The sequence below is a fragment of the Prionailurus bengalensis genome, chromosome E4, assembly GCF_016509475.1.
Source record: "Prionailurus bengalensis isolate Pbe53 chromosome E4, Fcat_Pben_1.1_paternal_pri, whole genome shotgun sequence".
Classification (NCBI taxonomy): Eukaryota; Metazoa; Chordata; class Mammalia; order Carnivora; family Felidae; genus Prionailurus; species Prionailurus bengalensis.
The window spans coordinates 13397752-13413543 of record NC_057360.1 but is presented as its reverse complement, the minus strand read 5'-3'; the positions used below and the strand labels follow the sequence as shown (position 1 = coordinate 13413543).

General features: G+C 41.0%; 1 protein-coding gene across 1 annotated transcript in view; it reads right to left on the bottom strand.

Moving 5' to 3' along the window:
• Window positions 1-519: 519 nt before the first annotated feature.
• FMO1 (flavin containing dimethylaniline monoxygenase 1) overlaps window positions 520-15792 on the bottom strand; it is a 30810-nt gene continuing 15537 nt past the window's right edge. Inside the window, exons 4-9 of the mRNA XM_043567519.1 lie at window positions 12869-13031; window positions 7974-8116; window positions 5557-5756; window positions 4358-4713; window positions 3767-3839; window positions 520-1272 (exon numbers count right to left, since the gene is read on the bottom strand). Of these exons, the coding sequence (XP_043423454.1) occupies window positions 930-1272; window positions 3767-3839; window positions 4358-4713; window positions 5557-5756; window positions 7974-8116; window positions 12869-13031 (1278 nt within the window). The 3' untranslated portion in view covers window positions 520-929. The remainder of the gene's footprint in view (window positions 1273-3766; window positions 3840-4357; window positions 4714-5556; window positions 5757-7973; window positions 8117-12868; window positions 13032-15792) is intronic.

Below are 15792 nucleotides of genomic sequence, written 5' to 3'. Positions count from 1 at the left end.
TTACTTTTATTAAGAAATTATCTTTCAACATAGTGATTCGATGATTACATACATTGCAAAATGCTCACCATAAACATAGTTACAGTTACGTCTGTCAGCAAAGTTGTTATAATATTACTGACTACAGTCCCCATCCTGTACTTTTTACCCCCATGACCTACTTATTTTATAACTGGAGGTTTGTGCCTCTTAATCCCCTTCTCCTATTTTGTCCCTTCCTCCAACCCCCTGTCCCTCTGGCAACCACCTGTATTTATGAGTGAGTCTGTTGCTGGATTTTGTTGCTGTTTTGTTTGTTCTTTGTTTTTTAGATTCTATATATAAGTGAAATCGTATGGTATTTGTTTTTCTCTACCTTTTTTACATTCTTTTAGAAACATTCCAGTGAGTTTACTGAACCCCCAATTCTTTTATGGTCTTTATGAATAGATACCTCATCCCCTTATCTCTTTCCCCCTACCTTTACCCCAACTTGTAAAAAAGAGGTTAAAAGACCACTTGAAACAATCAGTTTTGTTGGTTTTTTTTCCTTTCTTTTTATTTTTAATTATCTGATATCACAAGAGGATTATTTTAGTACAACCAAATCTTTTATGAAGTAGGGAGTTTTAGTTGAGGCCCGTGAAAATAGTTTATATGAGAAAGATAGAGGAAGGCTCAGAGGGCTGTCTTTAATAGCTCTCTCTTGTAAAATGAACCTGGAACCTTCCAGCAGCCTTCAAAGGCATCGAAATCTTGGTTATCTGCCTCTAGCACTGGAAGCAGGGAGAGCCTCGAGACGCCCAGGAAGACCGGCAGGAGGGGACAGGAAGTGGCTTTCACCACTTGCACATGGCTTATGGCTGTGAATGCAATGTTGTGTCAATGGCAGAACAGAGCACTGTAAATCTGCAGTGTGCATCTGACGAGCCATTTGGGTAATCTTTTATTTATAGGAAAATTAGGAAAATGGCCATAAGCAAAGCCAGAAGGCTTAAGAGTTTAAGTAAGCTTGCAAAGGGAGATGGGGATTCTTGTACACTTCGAGTTTTGGTGACTTTGAATGTTCGATCCCACTGAGTCAAGATGGCATTTCTGGCTCCTTCCCATTTCCCTGGGCCGGTCAAGCGGAACTGGTACGGTGTGGATGGGCCGAAGAAGATGGTCAAGCCCAGGCGTGGGTCCGTCAGGAACATAGAGAATAGGTTGGGTTTTGCATTGATGTAGGTCAGGAGTTCATCTATGTATGTGATATAATCTTCTTGTAAAGCTTTGCAGTAACACAAGCCAAACCTTTATAAAAGGAAAATGGGGGATAAAGAGAAAGACACAAAGATAAAATAATGATAACCCAGAGCAAGTCAACATGCCAAAAGTAAACAATGATGCTAGAAAATTTGAAATGTTCTCTTTTCCTTTTCTTTTTTATTTGAGAGAGAAACAGAGACAGAGAGAGAGAGGAGCTGGGGAGAGGGGCAGAGGGGGGAGACAGAGAGAATCCCAAGCAGGCTCCATGCTCAGCACAGAGCCCGATGTGGGGCTCGATGCTATGAACCTGGGATCATGACCTGAGCCGAAATCACGAGTCAGATCTCAACTGATTGAGCCACCTAGGCACCCCTGAAATGGTTTTTGTATTATTCTCTCCAAGCCCATAGCTGTCTAATGGTCTCATTGCATTTTTTTTTTAATACAAGATGAGCTCCTTGACAAGATACTCTATGCATATGGTGCTCCAAATGCTTAAAATGCATCTAGTATTTCTCTGCTTCTTTTGTCAAATATTTAGGAATTTCTAGAAAAAAATTTATTTACATAATTTCACTATTCCTAAATTTTTCTAAAACTCAGTTATTGCTAGATTTATATAATGTAAAGTCCACAAGAATCAATAAGGTGGAATTTCCTGTAATGCTGGTGTTGGTCCTAAAATCACCAGCTGACCTATGTGACAAGAAGCTTTTCCACTGTGCAGCTCTAATTAATTATCTATGTTATAGGACAATTCCATAATGGAGATCAAATCACATTCCAGGTTGAGGGTGAAAAAGAGGCATCTAAAATGTTTTTTTGTTATTTTGGGATTTAGCACTTTGACAAGGATAGCTCAACATGAAGTTTGGAAATATATTTAAATTAGAGAAGTGATAAAAATAATAAAAAAATAAAAATTATTTTTTAATGTTTGTTTATTTTTGAGAGAGACAGAGGCAGACCATGACTGGGGGAGGAGCAGAAAGAGAGGAAGACACAGATTCCAAAGCAGGTTCTAGGCTCTGAGCCATCAGCACAGAGCCTGAAGCAGGGCTCAAACCCATAGACCATGAGTTGAAGTTGGACGCTCAACCGACTGAGCCACCCATGTGCCCCAGTGATAAAAATGTTTAAATGCAGTGATTTATTTATTATTATTTTTTAATTTTTTTTAATGTTTATTTATTTTTGAGACAGAGAGAGACAGAGCATGAATGGGGGAGGGTCAGAGAGAGAGGGAGACACAGAATCTGAAACAGGCTCCAGGCTCTGAGCCATCAGCACAGAGCCTGATGCGGGGCTTGAATTCACGAATCGCGAGATCATGACCCGAGCTGAAGTCGGACACTTAACCGACTGAGCCACCCAGGCGCCCCTAAATGCAGTGATTTAAAAACTTTCTTTTGGTATCAGAAAGCATTTTTCAAGTGATAATTTATATTAAAGCCCAAAACAGACTAACAGTAAACAAAACCAGAGATGTTTTAGTTGGGTTAGGAGTGAGGATGAGAGTCGGTGGGGTTGGGGGGGGAGGCCAACACTCCTTTCTTTTCTGCTGCTTCCCTTCTGTAATCCCTGGTCCTTGAGTGTGAGCCAGAGAGCAGAGAATAAGTGGAAACTTCTCTAGGGAACAGAGTCAACAAACTTATTCTGGCGAAAGGTCAGATGGTAAGTACTTTAGGCTTTGAGGGCCATGTTATGGTCTCTATCTCAACAACTCAAAAGCAGCTACATGTAAATATGTACATGAATGAGTGTGGTTAGGTTCTCATGAAATTTTATGTATGGCTACTGTGATTTAAATTTCATATGAGGCACCTAGGTGGCTCAGTTGGTTAAGCGTCTGACTTCGGCTCAGGTCATGATCTCATGGTTCGTGAGTTCAAGCCCCATGTGGGGCATTGTGCTGACGGTTCAGAGCTTGGAGCCTGCTTTGGATTCTGTGTCTCCCTCTCTCTCTGCCCCTCCCCTGCTCATGCTCACTCTCTCTCTCAAAAAATAAGTAAACAAAAAAATTTTAAAACAATAAATTTCATATAATTTTCACATATCACAAAATATTCTTTTATTCCAACTCTTAAAAAACATAAAAGTTCAAGTGGTCAGCAGATTTGACCTGCAGGACATAGTTTGCAGAATCCTGACTAGAGTAGAATCTAAATAAAACAATAGAGTTGAATACAGATTGGTTGAATGAATGAATAAACAGACCCTTCTAGCATCAGAGGGGATAAACACAACTGTTTGCCTGCTGATTATGAAAAAGGCGTGGAATAATGTATCTGGTAGATGGGAGTTAATTGTATTTGGTTTAGAATCCAGACTCCATGTGGCGCTAGATAATTATGGTCTGAAGTGACGATTTGGGGACCTTTAAACTTTTCAGTTCCCCTTCTCCCCACTCTCCTTAACAGGCTATGCTAGTTCCCCCCCCTCTAAATCTCAGGCGCTGCCTCATGTCTCTCTGCTATTGTTTTGCCAATTTGAGTCATGATTCAAAAAGATGCATAAGGAGTTAACTAAGTTAACTCACCCACTGGGTTTGTTTTCTTTTCTTGCATTGACTTCCTCAATCATGACACTTTGCGGTGGTAACTTATTTATACCTGTGAAACAACAAAAAAGGCAATTTAACTTCAGGCCTGCTTGCTTAGTGGGTGAAGATGTTTTATTACTGCTTATCTTTATTCCTGGTACCCAGCGACTCATCTGTTCTCCTCCTAAAAATATTAGCTGCCTACAGGGTTGATGGTAAGTTTTTGGTAATAATGCTACCAGCAGAAAAGTTATAAGCATCTGGTCATCTCACTAGTTATCTGATACAACATAACCTCAGAACTGAATTCTGTCACTTGATTGAAGTTTTATACTTTAATTGAACCAGTTAATTCAGTGAAAACAACAGATAGACACAACTTGTATTTTTTTGACCCCCGATTTATCTTTTGTGCCGGTAATGGCTCAAATTCATTCTGATAGTGTAATTCCATGAAGAATAGAATAAATCCTGCTTTTAAAGATTCTGTTGTTTGAGATAGGAGCTGGGGATGCTCTCAAAATTTCTAGTATCCAAAATAACATAGTAAACAGAAAACATATGCCCCGAAATTTCTCATGCATGTACCTTTTAGGACTCGAACAACCCATCGTGCTTGGGTCTCTCCAGTGGGTATGATGGAGCCCAAAGGTTTGATGAGGCCAATAACAGCCAGGGTTGGCTTTGGCAGATGTGCAGGGAAGATGTACTTGTACAGTGATGCCTGGCCATTTTCGACTTTCACTACGGACTCATCAAGGAAGGGGAAAGCAAAGGTGTATCCAGTGGCAAAGACAATGATATCAATGGGCTCTTCCTTTGGGGTGTTGTTAAATATGACAGAGTTTTCCTTCACCTCTTTTATGCTTGGCTTGATGAGCACTTTCCCAATGATGATACGGCCTGGGAGTTCATCATTTAGCACAGGCTCTCTCAGCTGTGTCCTAAAGAGAAACATGGGCAGGGAAGAGATGTGCCGGTGACCAGTGTGGCTGGCCCTTCCACCTCCTTCCCTTCCCTCCCTCATTCTGGGGCTCTCCCCTTGGCCAGGCAGGAGGTGCCAGTCTTGGGAGAAGTGGCACTCGGTAGGGAGCTGTGTGCCCTCAGTGGTGGCTTGGGTACACCTGATCCATGTTGGTTCAGAGTGGAACCTGGAGGAAGATCAGATGAGATCTCTGGGCTATGATGCCAACCCCGGGAATGGAGTATCCTTGTACTGACTCAATGAGAAAGTAAAACCGTCTATTCTTAATGGGATAAATTGTAGGCTGTAACTCAGATACAGACTGAGTTAAGTACAGACTGAGGTCAAGGTCGTCTTGACAAGGGCAAGAAGGCACTGCTGCTGGAGAGATGGGCAGGGGCCACTACAACATTTGATTCTTCCCACACAGGGAAACAAGCCAAGCGTGTTGCTTCTACCAAAAGAGTTGTAGACAAGTCATTGTCTTTTGAGCGCTGCAGCTGAGAGCCACGTAACCTGCCTAGGTCATAGAGCTCACTTATCACTACATGAGCTTGGGCAAGTGGCTGAACTTTGCCAAGCCTCGGTTTGCCCACAGTAAAAAGAAGATTAAGTAAGACTTTAAAAAAGGGTTGTTGACAAGATGCAATACCTAGTTTCACTTACCAAGAACTCAAAATAGCTAGCTATTAGGAAATACACTGGGATGAAGTTTTCCTTCACGTTCGGTCGATATGATGTGTTGTTGCCTGGTTTGGAGGTGCCAGTGGAGGCACAGAGCCTCCTCCTTACTCACAGCCCTCAGCAGATACCCTCCGTTTACCTGTCTTCCGGTACCAAGCCGTAATTTGCATGATGGAACCAGCTGTTCATCTTTCTTGCCAGCAGCCAGTTCACAATTGGAGTTGGGAGAGAATTTGTGAGCATGTTCTGAAACCGAGTCGTGAACACCATGTCCCACGGGTACCCTGAGTCGAAGACTCGACTGATCACCCACGCCCCACCGGTGGTGCTGAGGAACACCTGGAAGCAGTCAAAGAAGCCACTCAGTTTGACACGGTGAGCCCGGCTGGCTTCGCCAGAGAGTCAAGAGGTCTCATCGTTGGAATAGCGCCTGAAAGTCTCCCTCCCTCAAAATACATCCTCCACAAGATGGTTTTGGCTCCTCTGGCTCCCGCTGTAAAGTTATTCATTTGAGATAACGGTTTGGGCACTTAGAGTATTAAAGTGCCTTCGAACATATAACTGAGCCCTTATTATCTGCGAGACACAGTGCCAGACACCTCAGTGAGTGAGCTACTGTGGCAACCCAGGGCGAGCTCAAAGTCTCGTGTGAAAAAGCAGCGAGTGGGTGGGTACAGTTTTGCATGCTAGTAATTGTAGGGCATAAGAACAAGGTGTGGCAGCAGGTGAATCTTGTCTATAAAGGGTTTCAATAGAAACCACTGTTTGAACTGACAATAAATTTCAGTAACACAGTTGGTTTTGGTGAATTCCTTAAAAAACACTTTTTTTTTTTTAACAGGTTAGCTGTTTGAGTTCACCAGCTGACTGAGTTTGAAATTTCCACATGATAAGAGAGATAGAAATAATATGAATGGAAATAGAATATGCTACCCACATGTCTCCTGTGGGGGTCGGAGTGGATGGGACTGTTAATTTTTATTTCAGGACCTCCTTTCTCTTCTCTCAGGATGTCTCCACCAAACTGCGAAGTCTCTCCAGATCAATCAACCAGTCAATCCTTTTTTTGAAAGTTCCCGAAGGGAATATCAAAATCACATTCCCAATCCTTTTCCTTCATAGCTATTTTTGCTCTTGCAATTATTATTTTTAAAGATTTTATTTTTAACTAATCTCTATATCCGACATGCATCTTGAGCCTACAACCCCCAGATCAAGAGTTGCATGCTCTACTGACTGAGCCGGCCAGGCACTCCTCACTCTTGCATTCATTCATTCATTGATTCATTCATTCATTTATAGAGCAAGAACAAGAGAGAGAGAGAGAGAGTGCACAACCCAAGTGTGAGCACAAGCGGTAGAGGGGCAGAGAAAGAGGGAGGGAAAGAGAATCCTAAGCAGGGTCTGCACTGTCAGTGTTAAGCCCGACATGGGGCTTGAACTCACAAACCATGAGATCGTGACCTGAGTTGAAATCAAGAGTTGGACACTTAACCGATTGAGCCATCCAGGTATCCATGACCTAATTATTTATACTTATTTAGTTGGCATCTGTGTCCGCCTCAACTCTATGCTCCATTATGGCAGAAATCTTGCTTTTTTTTTGAGAGAGAGAGGGCTCAAGTGAGTGAGGGGCAGAGAGAGAGGAAAAGAGAGAGGGAGAGAGGGAGGGGGAGAGAGAGAGAGAGAGGTGGGACTCTCACCTGATGCGGGACTCAAACTCAGGAACCTTGAGATCATGAACTGAGCTGAAGTCAGATGTTTAATTGACTGAGCCGCCCAGGTGCCCAGAAATCTTGTTTTTATTGTATTTTTCCGTGATTCCCCCTGTGCCTGGCACAACGTTTGGCACATCAGAAACCAACAACTAATATGTATTTGTTTTTAACAAGTGCCAGCTGAGGAACGTTAATTACAATTATTACATAAACTTTACTAGGGAGAGATCACTGTGTTGGGGCAACATAGCTGGGGAGGTACAAGTGGATTGTAATCAAGGGGAAAAGAGCACCGAAGGGAGGGGTGTGGTATGAGCAAAGGGGAAAAACACAGGAATTGGAAAAGGCTCAGAGTAGCGGGAGATAAAGTTGAAATGGCACATTTGAACCAGATTAGGGAGAACTCTATAAAGCAGGGCTAATCCATCTGCAATTTATTATTATTATTATTTTCGCTTTTGTTGCTTTTATTTTATTTTACTTTATTATTTTCGTGAAAAGAGTTTCCCTGTACATTTTGGCAGGATTGAGGAGCCAGAATAGCTTTTCTAGCTTCTGTTGTTTCACAAAGTGATTAAACGTGGCCTGTGCTTTCTCAGATCTGCCTCCTCTGCTAACAGCACAGAGACTTTCTCTCCCTCTCTCTCTGCCCCTCCCCTGCTCGCTCTCTCTCTCTCTCAAACAAACAAACAAATAAACATTAAAAAATAAAATTAAAAAATATGGTTTTTTTGTATGTGTGTGTATCTTAGGCATTTTATTTCTTTCATCTTTTGTCACTGTTTGCCTGAGGCATGCATCTTAAGCTACAGTTTTTCATTAGGTAACATCAGGGTACCTTTTCTGCCAGGTGGCTGGCCTCCACAGCAATGTCTGTGCCCGAATTCCCCATTCCAACCACAAGGACTCTCTTGTCCTTAAATATATTTGGGTATTTATACTGTCGGCTATGAAAGTACTGGCCTTTAAAGGTATTTATACCTATAGAAAAAAAAAGTCAAATGAAGAATTTTATAGGATCAGTAAACGAAACATATGTATTGCTCCATTAATAATATCCCTTTGATTGGGGTGCCCGCGTGGCTCAGTCGGTTGAGCATTTGACTTTGACTCAGGTCATGATCTCACTGTTCGTGGGTTCGAGCCCCACGTTAGGCTCTGTGCTGACTGCTCAGAGCCTGGAGCCTCCTTCAGATTCTGTGTCTCCCTCTCTTTCTGCCCCTCCCCTACTCGTGCTCTGTCTCTGTCTCTCTCTCAAAAATAAATAAACGTAAAAAATTTTAAAAACATATCCTTTTGATGGATTATTTTGGTTGTTTTTAATAGCATGCTCAATTTTAAGAAAATCCAAAATGTGAATACATGACTTTGTAAGACACAGAAATGAGTGATTATTTATTTAATGGAGGTACTTATTCCATCTCACTAGATAGGTCTCTGGGTTTATTTGCTACTAAGTTGAAATATCATGGCATAAAGATTAATTAAGCCATTATTACCAATTTTATTTATTTATTTTTTAAAAATTTATTTTTTTATGAAAAAATTTTTTTTTCAACGTTTATTTATTTTTGGGACAGAGAGAGACAGAGCATGAATGGGGGAGGGGCAGAGAGAGAGGGAGACACAGAATCGGAAACAGGCTCCAGGCTCTGAGCCATCAGCCCAGAGCCTGACGCGGGGCTCGAACTCACGGACCACGAGATCGTGACCTGGCTGAAGTCGGACGCTTAACCGACTGAGCCACTCAGGCGCCCCTAAAAATTTATTTTTAAGACAGAGAGAGACAGAGCATGAGCAGGGGAGGGGCAGAGAGAGAGGTGACACAGAATCCAAAGCAGGCTCCAGGCTCTGAGCCGTCAGCACAGAGCCTGACACGGGGCTTGAACTCATGAACTGTGAGATCATGACTTGAGCTGAAGTCAGAGGCTTAACCAACTGAGCCACCCAGGCGCCCCTATTTATTTTTTTAATTTAATTTTTTATTTTTTTAAATTTACATCCAAATTAGTTAGCATATAGTGCAACAGTGATTTCAGGAGTACATTCCTTAGTGCCCCTTACCCATTTAGCCCATCCCCCCTCCCACAACCCCTCCAGTAACCCTGTGTTTGTTCTCCATATTTATGAGTCTCTTCTGTCTTGTCCCCCTCCCTGTTTTTGTATTATTTTTGTTTCCCTTCCCTTATGTTCATCTGTTTTGTCTCTGCAAGTCCTCATATGAGTGAAGTCATATGACTTTTGTCTTTCTCTGACTGAGTAATTTCACTTAGCATAATCCCCTCCAGTTCCATCCACGTAGTTGCAAATGGCAAGATTTCATTCTTTTTGATCGTCGAGGAATCCTCCATTGTGTGTGTGTGTGTGTGTGTGCACGCATATATATATATATATATATATATATATATATATATATACACACCACATCCTCTTTATCCATTCATCCATCGATGGACATTTGGGCTCTTTCCATACTTTGGCTATTACTGATAGTGCCGCTATAAACATGGGGGTGCATGTGTCCCTTCGAAACAGCACACCTGTATCCCGTGGATAAATGCCTAGCAGTGCCATTGCTGGGTCATAGGGTAGTTCTATTTTTAGTTTTTTGAGGAACCTCCATACTGTCTTCCAGAGTGGCTGCACCAGCTTGCATTCCCAAGCCATCATTACCAATTTTAAAGTTGATGGAAATCAGTGATAGAATTAGTTTGTTCTATTTACTAATATTTGACTATCTAGAGCTTCTCCCAAGCAAGGAGCAAGAGCAGAGAAGTTAAAGGGAACTATGAGTCAGCGCCTCCACTCTTTTCAGCAAACTGTTTTTGGCATCTATGTGCTTGGACTTGGGCTAAGTTGATATTAGAGAAATAAGATAAACAAAATGTGGTTCCTATTCGAAAAGATCCATGTTGGCTGGGGAAGTTCACCGATAGCTCACCTTGGTGACCGACTATAACGCAGACTGAGTTTGCTGAGGCAGCAAGAGTTGGCTCTGAGAAAAAGGGATCATGTTCGCCACGCTGGGTTTAGCTCTACTGTTCTAACCAGAAAGGATATCTCAGGCGGTTGATGCCAAATGTCTCACTGAAACATTAAATGTGAATGGAGAGTTTTGGAAAATACTCTCAGGGTTGCATAACACAAAAGTTAAGAGGTGCTGTACAAAGAATCTTTTTTTTTTTTTTCCAGGAAAAGTGATAAGACACCTAGATTCTCAGGGGATAAATATCGATGCTTGTGGCAAACAGCCTTATTAAGGTTTGGTTCACCCTTAGTTCACCTTGAAACATTAGAAATCTGACATGAATCTCAGTTAAAACCCACCACAATCCTGAGCACTTAGAATTTAATAATCGTGCAGCCAAGTTCAAATATTAATTCAGACAGGACTCATCACAGATCAGAGAATGGCTGACAAGGGAGAGCTAAGCAAGTTTAAGGAAAATCATAGAATTATTATCCCTGGATGTTAAATTACCTTAGATTTTTCTCCAGATCAGGGTCTTTTGGATCAGAAATGAACAAAAATGAGACTGTGTCTGAGCCACCTATCACACTAATATTTCCCCCCCTTTTATCACAGGAGGATAGAGCAGGCACTTTTTTTAGGTGAATGTGGTTGTGTTAGTAAACACACCAGAGTGTATATATCTGAATGATTGATTACAAGTAGTTATTTTGGGAAGTTGTACATTTATTCTGTGAAGTTATGCATTTATTCTGTGATACCTATTATTTTTACTAAGACTTTTTGGAACATCTTTGGAATTGACTCCAGACAATGTGCCTCCAGGGGTACCTCAGTGGTTCAGTCTGTTGAGCGTCTGACTCTTGATTTTGGCTCAGGTCATGATCTCATGGTTTGCAGGATCAAGTCCCCCATCAGGTTCTGCGCTGGTGGCGTGGAGCCTGCTTGGGATTCTCTCTCTCTCACTGCCCCTTCCCTGTTTGTGCTCTCACTCTCTCTCAAAACAAACAAACAAAGAAACAAAAAAGAACAATGTACCTCCAGACACATGTTTTCAAATGTCTTCAGTAAATCTGAATTTTTCTAATAGTTAATGATGACCCCAGGAATTACGTACAGACTAAGTAAGTCTGTTGTGAGGCAGAGAGAGAGTTTGTGAGATTTCGAGGACTCTTTTTCAAATCTAAAGTCACAAAACCTTAGAACTCAAAAGCTCCTTAATGGTTACCTACCCAGGGATTTCAAATGGCCAATTGGTAGTAGCCGGTGAGATATTGAAAAGGTCTGCAAGTCCCATAGAGCTCCGTTTGCTTGATTTGTGATGTATGCTGTTGGATAAGGTGGTCAATTTATTGGCAAAACCCCAGAGGCTTAGAAAGGTTAACCGGAAGGCCCAAGGTTGTATAGCTTGTTAGCTGTGTAGCCTAGAATCTGTACCTCCTGGGTCTCGAGCCCATCCTATTCAAACTGAGGACACTGGTTCAGTCGCTTTCTGGGTACACCTTATCCTAATCTGACCTGACTTGAATGATGTCTGGAGGGCAGACCCAGCACCAATGGATGTACGTGAGTTGTTGTAAAATAAGCATTTGTATCATTTGCAGGTCATGTGTAGACTGTGATTCCTCTGCTGGACTCCTACAAAACTCTTTTCATTCCTTCCAGACAGGCTACATGTTGTCATATCCACCCCTGTATTTTTAGCACTTTGTGTAATATGGCACTGTTGGTGCCAAATAAATTCAGCGTATTCTCTATGTCATGGAACTTTCTGGATTCTTAGGGTGATCTAGTACCAGGCACTCCTTCCTAGGAGTTTGGAGGGGCTTGCCTACTTAGGGATTTTCTCTGTGGACAAGAGCTGAGAAAGGATTGGGTTGTCTTGTGGGGTGGCTATTGATCCTCTCTCAGGGATGTTGGGGAATAGTTCCTTATATCGTGGACTTGGGGCTTTTTGATTCAAGATTCAATTCCACGGCAGTTTTCAGGATGTGCTTCGTCCTAACTTGGCCGGACTTGCATAAGCTCTTGGGGCATGGGAGGTGTGTGAGTTTATTGTAAGACGAGACTTGAGATCACTCCAAGGCATATTTAGATGATGAAGAGAAAAATTTCCTAAAGTTTTAACTTCTTGAAAACTTACTGTGGATAAAATAAACCAAATCATTGTGTTTTTTATTCCCTCTGCATTGTAATCCAATGGAAATTTGACATAGATTAACATGAATCGTGTTTGCAAAAACCAGATAAGGAAACTGGGACTCAAAGATGACTTAACTTGACTTCTAAGATTCTTTTCTCTGTTAACTACTGACCCAGTGCTGTAAACGTCTGATCTAGCTAAACCTCTATGGAACAAACGAACAAAAATCACACTACTTTTTTAAAAATTAATTCACTGATCGACCTTTGTGGCCTCTAAACTCAGCTTTGGTTGTGTGCTACTGCTGAGGCTAACAACTTTGTAAGCATCCAGTGTCTTAGAAGACTTTCTGAGTGTTGCCCATCGCTTAAGGACGGACATTGAACCCCAGTGAAGCATAAAACTGCTTGCAAGTAATTTGTTCTACTCTTTGGCACTTATAAATTGTTTGGAACAAATGAAAGTCAAAAATTGGCCAGAAATGCTGGTTAGAAAAAATCCCCGTTACCTTACAACTTTAACTATTTAACGGAAGAACCATAGAAATTCATTCCTGGACCAAGCCAGTATCAGGATGGCTCCCACGAGACGAATTAAGGTCAGTTTCAGAAAACCGTACCTGGGAAAGAGTCCAGTGGCAAATATGGGTCAGTAAGATAACCAGTGCAGACCATGACGGCATCAAAGATGGCAGACTCTTGCTTTCCTTCATGCTGAGTGACCACCTCCCATTGGCCAGTGACAGTAAAATCTGGGCATTTTGTTACACTGCAGACTTTAGTCTGAAAAAAAGAGTCATAGTCACAATTAATTGTTGTCAAGCTTCTAGTAAGGGCTTGCTGGCCAGGGTACCAGTTGACACTTCAAATGTTCTAGAGCATAGGCTAAACATAATCAATAAGCATAAACTTAGAGATAGAATCAAGTTATCAGATTAACCATAATTTTCTGGATGGATGTATTCTTTTTAAAAAATATTTATTTTTGAGAGAGAGAGATTGAGAGAGGGAGAGAGAGAGAGGGAGAGAATATGAGTGGGGGAGGGGCAGAGAGAAAGGGGGACAGAGGACCCAAAGCGGGCTCCACCCTGACAGCAGAGAGCTGGATGTGGGGCTTGAATTCACCAACCGTGAGATCACGGCCTGAGCTGAAGTTGGATGCTCAACTGACTGAGCCACTCAGGCACCCCTGGATGGATGTATTCTAAGGGTTGTAGAGGGTTACTTAAGAGAAGTGATGCAATCCAAAAATTTTGAGTGATTTGTTCAAATTCTCATAGTAAGTGATAGAACCAAGCATCGCGGTCTTCTGAAGTCTTTTTCATTTTTTTTTTCTGTTACGTCTATCTCTCATAAAGCTGTGCTTTAATAAAAACATGGATGATATAAGTTGGAAATATGAATTTGGTCCCAAGTATCTTACCTTATGAAAGGTCCTGTAGAATATGTTGTTGACATTTTCCCAGATCTTGATAGCTATTGATAAGTACTAACTTGATGGCCTGAATGATAAGTACTAACTTGATGGCCTGATAAGTACTAACTTGATGGCCTGAATGTACTAACTTGATGGACCATGGGAGTGGTCCACATGTCAGTCTATTTTTTGTTTCAATAGAGTATGTATATGTTTATGCATGCTAGGTTCTGATTCAGAAAATATATAAAATAAATTTACAAGACAAATTTATTAATTTACTTATTTATTTATAGTTTATTTATTTTGAGAGACTCAGAGAGAGGCAGTGTGCACAGGGGAGGGGCAGAAAGAGAGGGAGAGAGAATCCCAAGCAATCTCCGTGCTGTCTGTGCAGAGCCTGATGTGGGGCTTGATTTCACAAACCATAAAGTCATGATCTGAGCTGAAATCAAGAGTCAGATGCTTAACCACCTTTGCCACCCAGTGGCCCCCCTAGTCAAGTTTAAAAGCATAAATGCTCCACTGGCCAAGAGACTTTGCTGCTTTTCTTTCCTTTTAAGTTTTCAGAGAAGACAGGTGTCTCAAGTCTTACCTCATGGGTTCACAATTTGGTTTATAATATTTGAAGTGCTTATTCCATTTCAACATTTGTATTAGTAACTCTTCCTTTTTTAAATATAAATTTTCAGTTAATTAAAAATTAATTTCAAAGTAGAATTTACTTTCAACTTAAAAATAAGAAATGTTCATAATTAAAAATTTGGAATGCACAGAGAGGAAAGAAATCTCTTATAAACAGCTGCTTGTGTGTACTCTCTTAAAACTTTGGTGAACATCTAGCTTTAAAGGTTTTTTTTTCAAGGTGGGCCTGGGTGGCTCACCCAGTTAAGTCAGCATCCAACTTCGGCTCAGGTCATGATCTCGCAATTCGTGAGTTCAAACCCTGCGTCAGGCTCTGGGCTGACAGCTCAGAGCCTGGAGCCTGCTTTGGATTCTGTGTCTCCCTGTCTCTCTGCCCCTCCTCTTCTTGTACTCTCTCTCTCTCTCTCTCTCTTAAAAATAAATAATAAAACGTTAAAAAATTTTTTTCAATTATTTTAAAGCAGGCTTGGAGCAGCACCTACTAAAGAAAATGCTTCAGATTCAGGAGCTCTGATGCATTAAAACTACTTCTGTGGATTATGCCCATTCACTATGGTACTGTTTCAATTTTACTGTGTCCCTTGAAAGATATGGGAGTGGGGTAAAATACTCTTTAGAAGTTTTTAAAAAATTTTTCTCCAGTTTTTTTGAGATATAATTGGCATATAACATTGTATAAGTTTAAGGTATACAACATAATCTGATATATGTATATACTGCAAAATAATTATAATAAACAATAAGTTTAGCTCACATCCATCACCTCACATAGTTATAATTTTTTGTCTTGTGATGACAACTTGTAAGATCTACTCTCTTAGCAACTTACAAATATACAACACAATAGAGTTAACTATATTCAGCATGCTGTGCATTATATTCCCGGAACGGATTTACCTTACAACTGGAAGTCTGTACCTTTAGAGCACCTTAACCCATTTCCCCAGTCCCTACTCTTCACCCCTGGTAACCACCAATCTATTCTGTTTATATGAGTTGCTTTTTTTTTTTTTTTTTTAAGATTTCACATACAAGTGAGATCCTACAGTCTGTGTCTTTGTCTGACTTATTTCACTTAGTATAATACCCTATAGGTCCACCCATGTTGTTGCAAATGGCAGGATTTCCTTCTTTTTTATGGCTGAATAACATTCCAGTATGTGTGTATGTGTGTGCCACATTTTCCTTATGCGTTCTTTATGCATATGCCCATCGGTGGACACTTAGGTTGTTTCCATGTCTTGACTATTGAAAATAATGCTGCAGTGAACATGGTGGTGTAGATACCTCTTCAAGATAGTGGTTTCATTTTTATCAGTGCTTTTAAGGTTGTGAATATGAATCTTATTTGCTACTAGTGTTGGTCATTCATGTTGTTTTCAATTCCCTAGGAATTCCTTACTATCCCCATCTGTAGTAGGGAGAGGGGAAGAGAGGAGAAAGAAAACATGTGGATTTTTCATGTTTCTTGGAGAGGGGAAA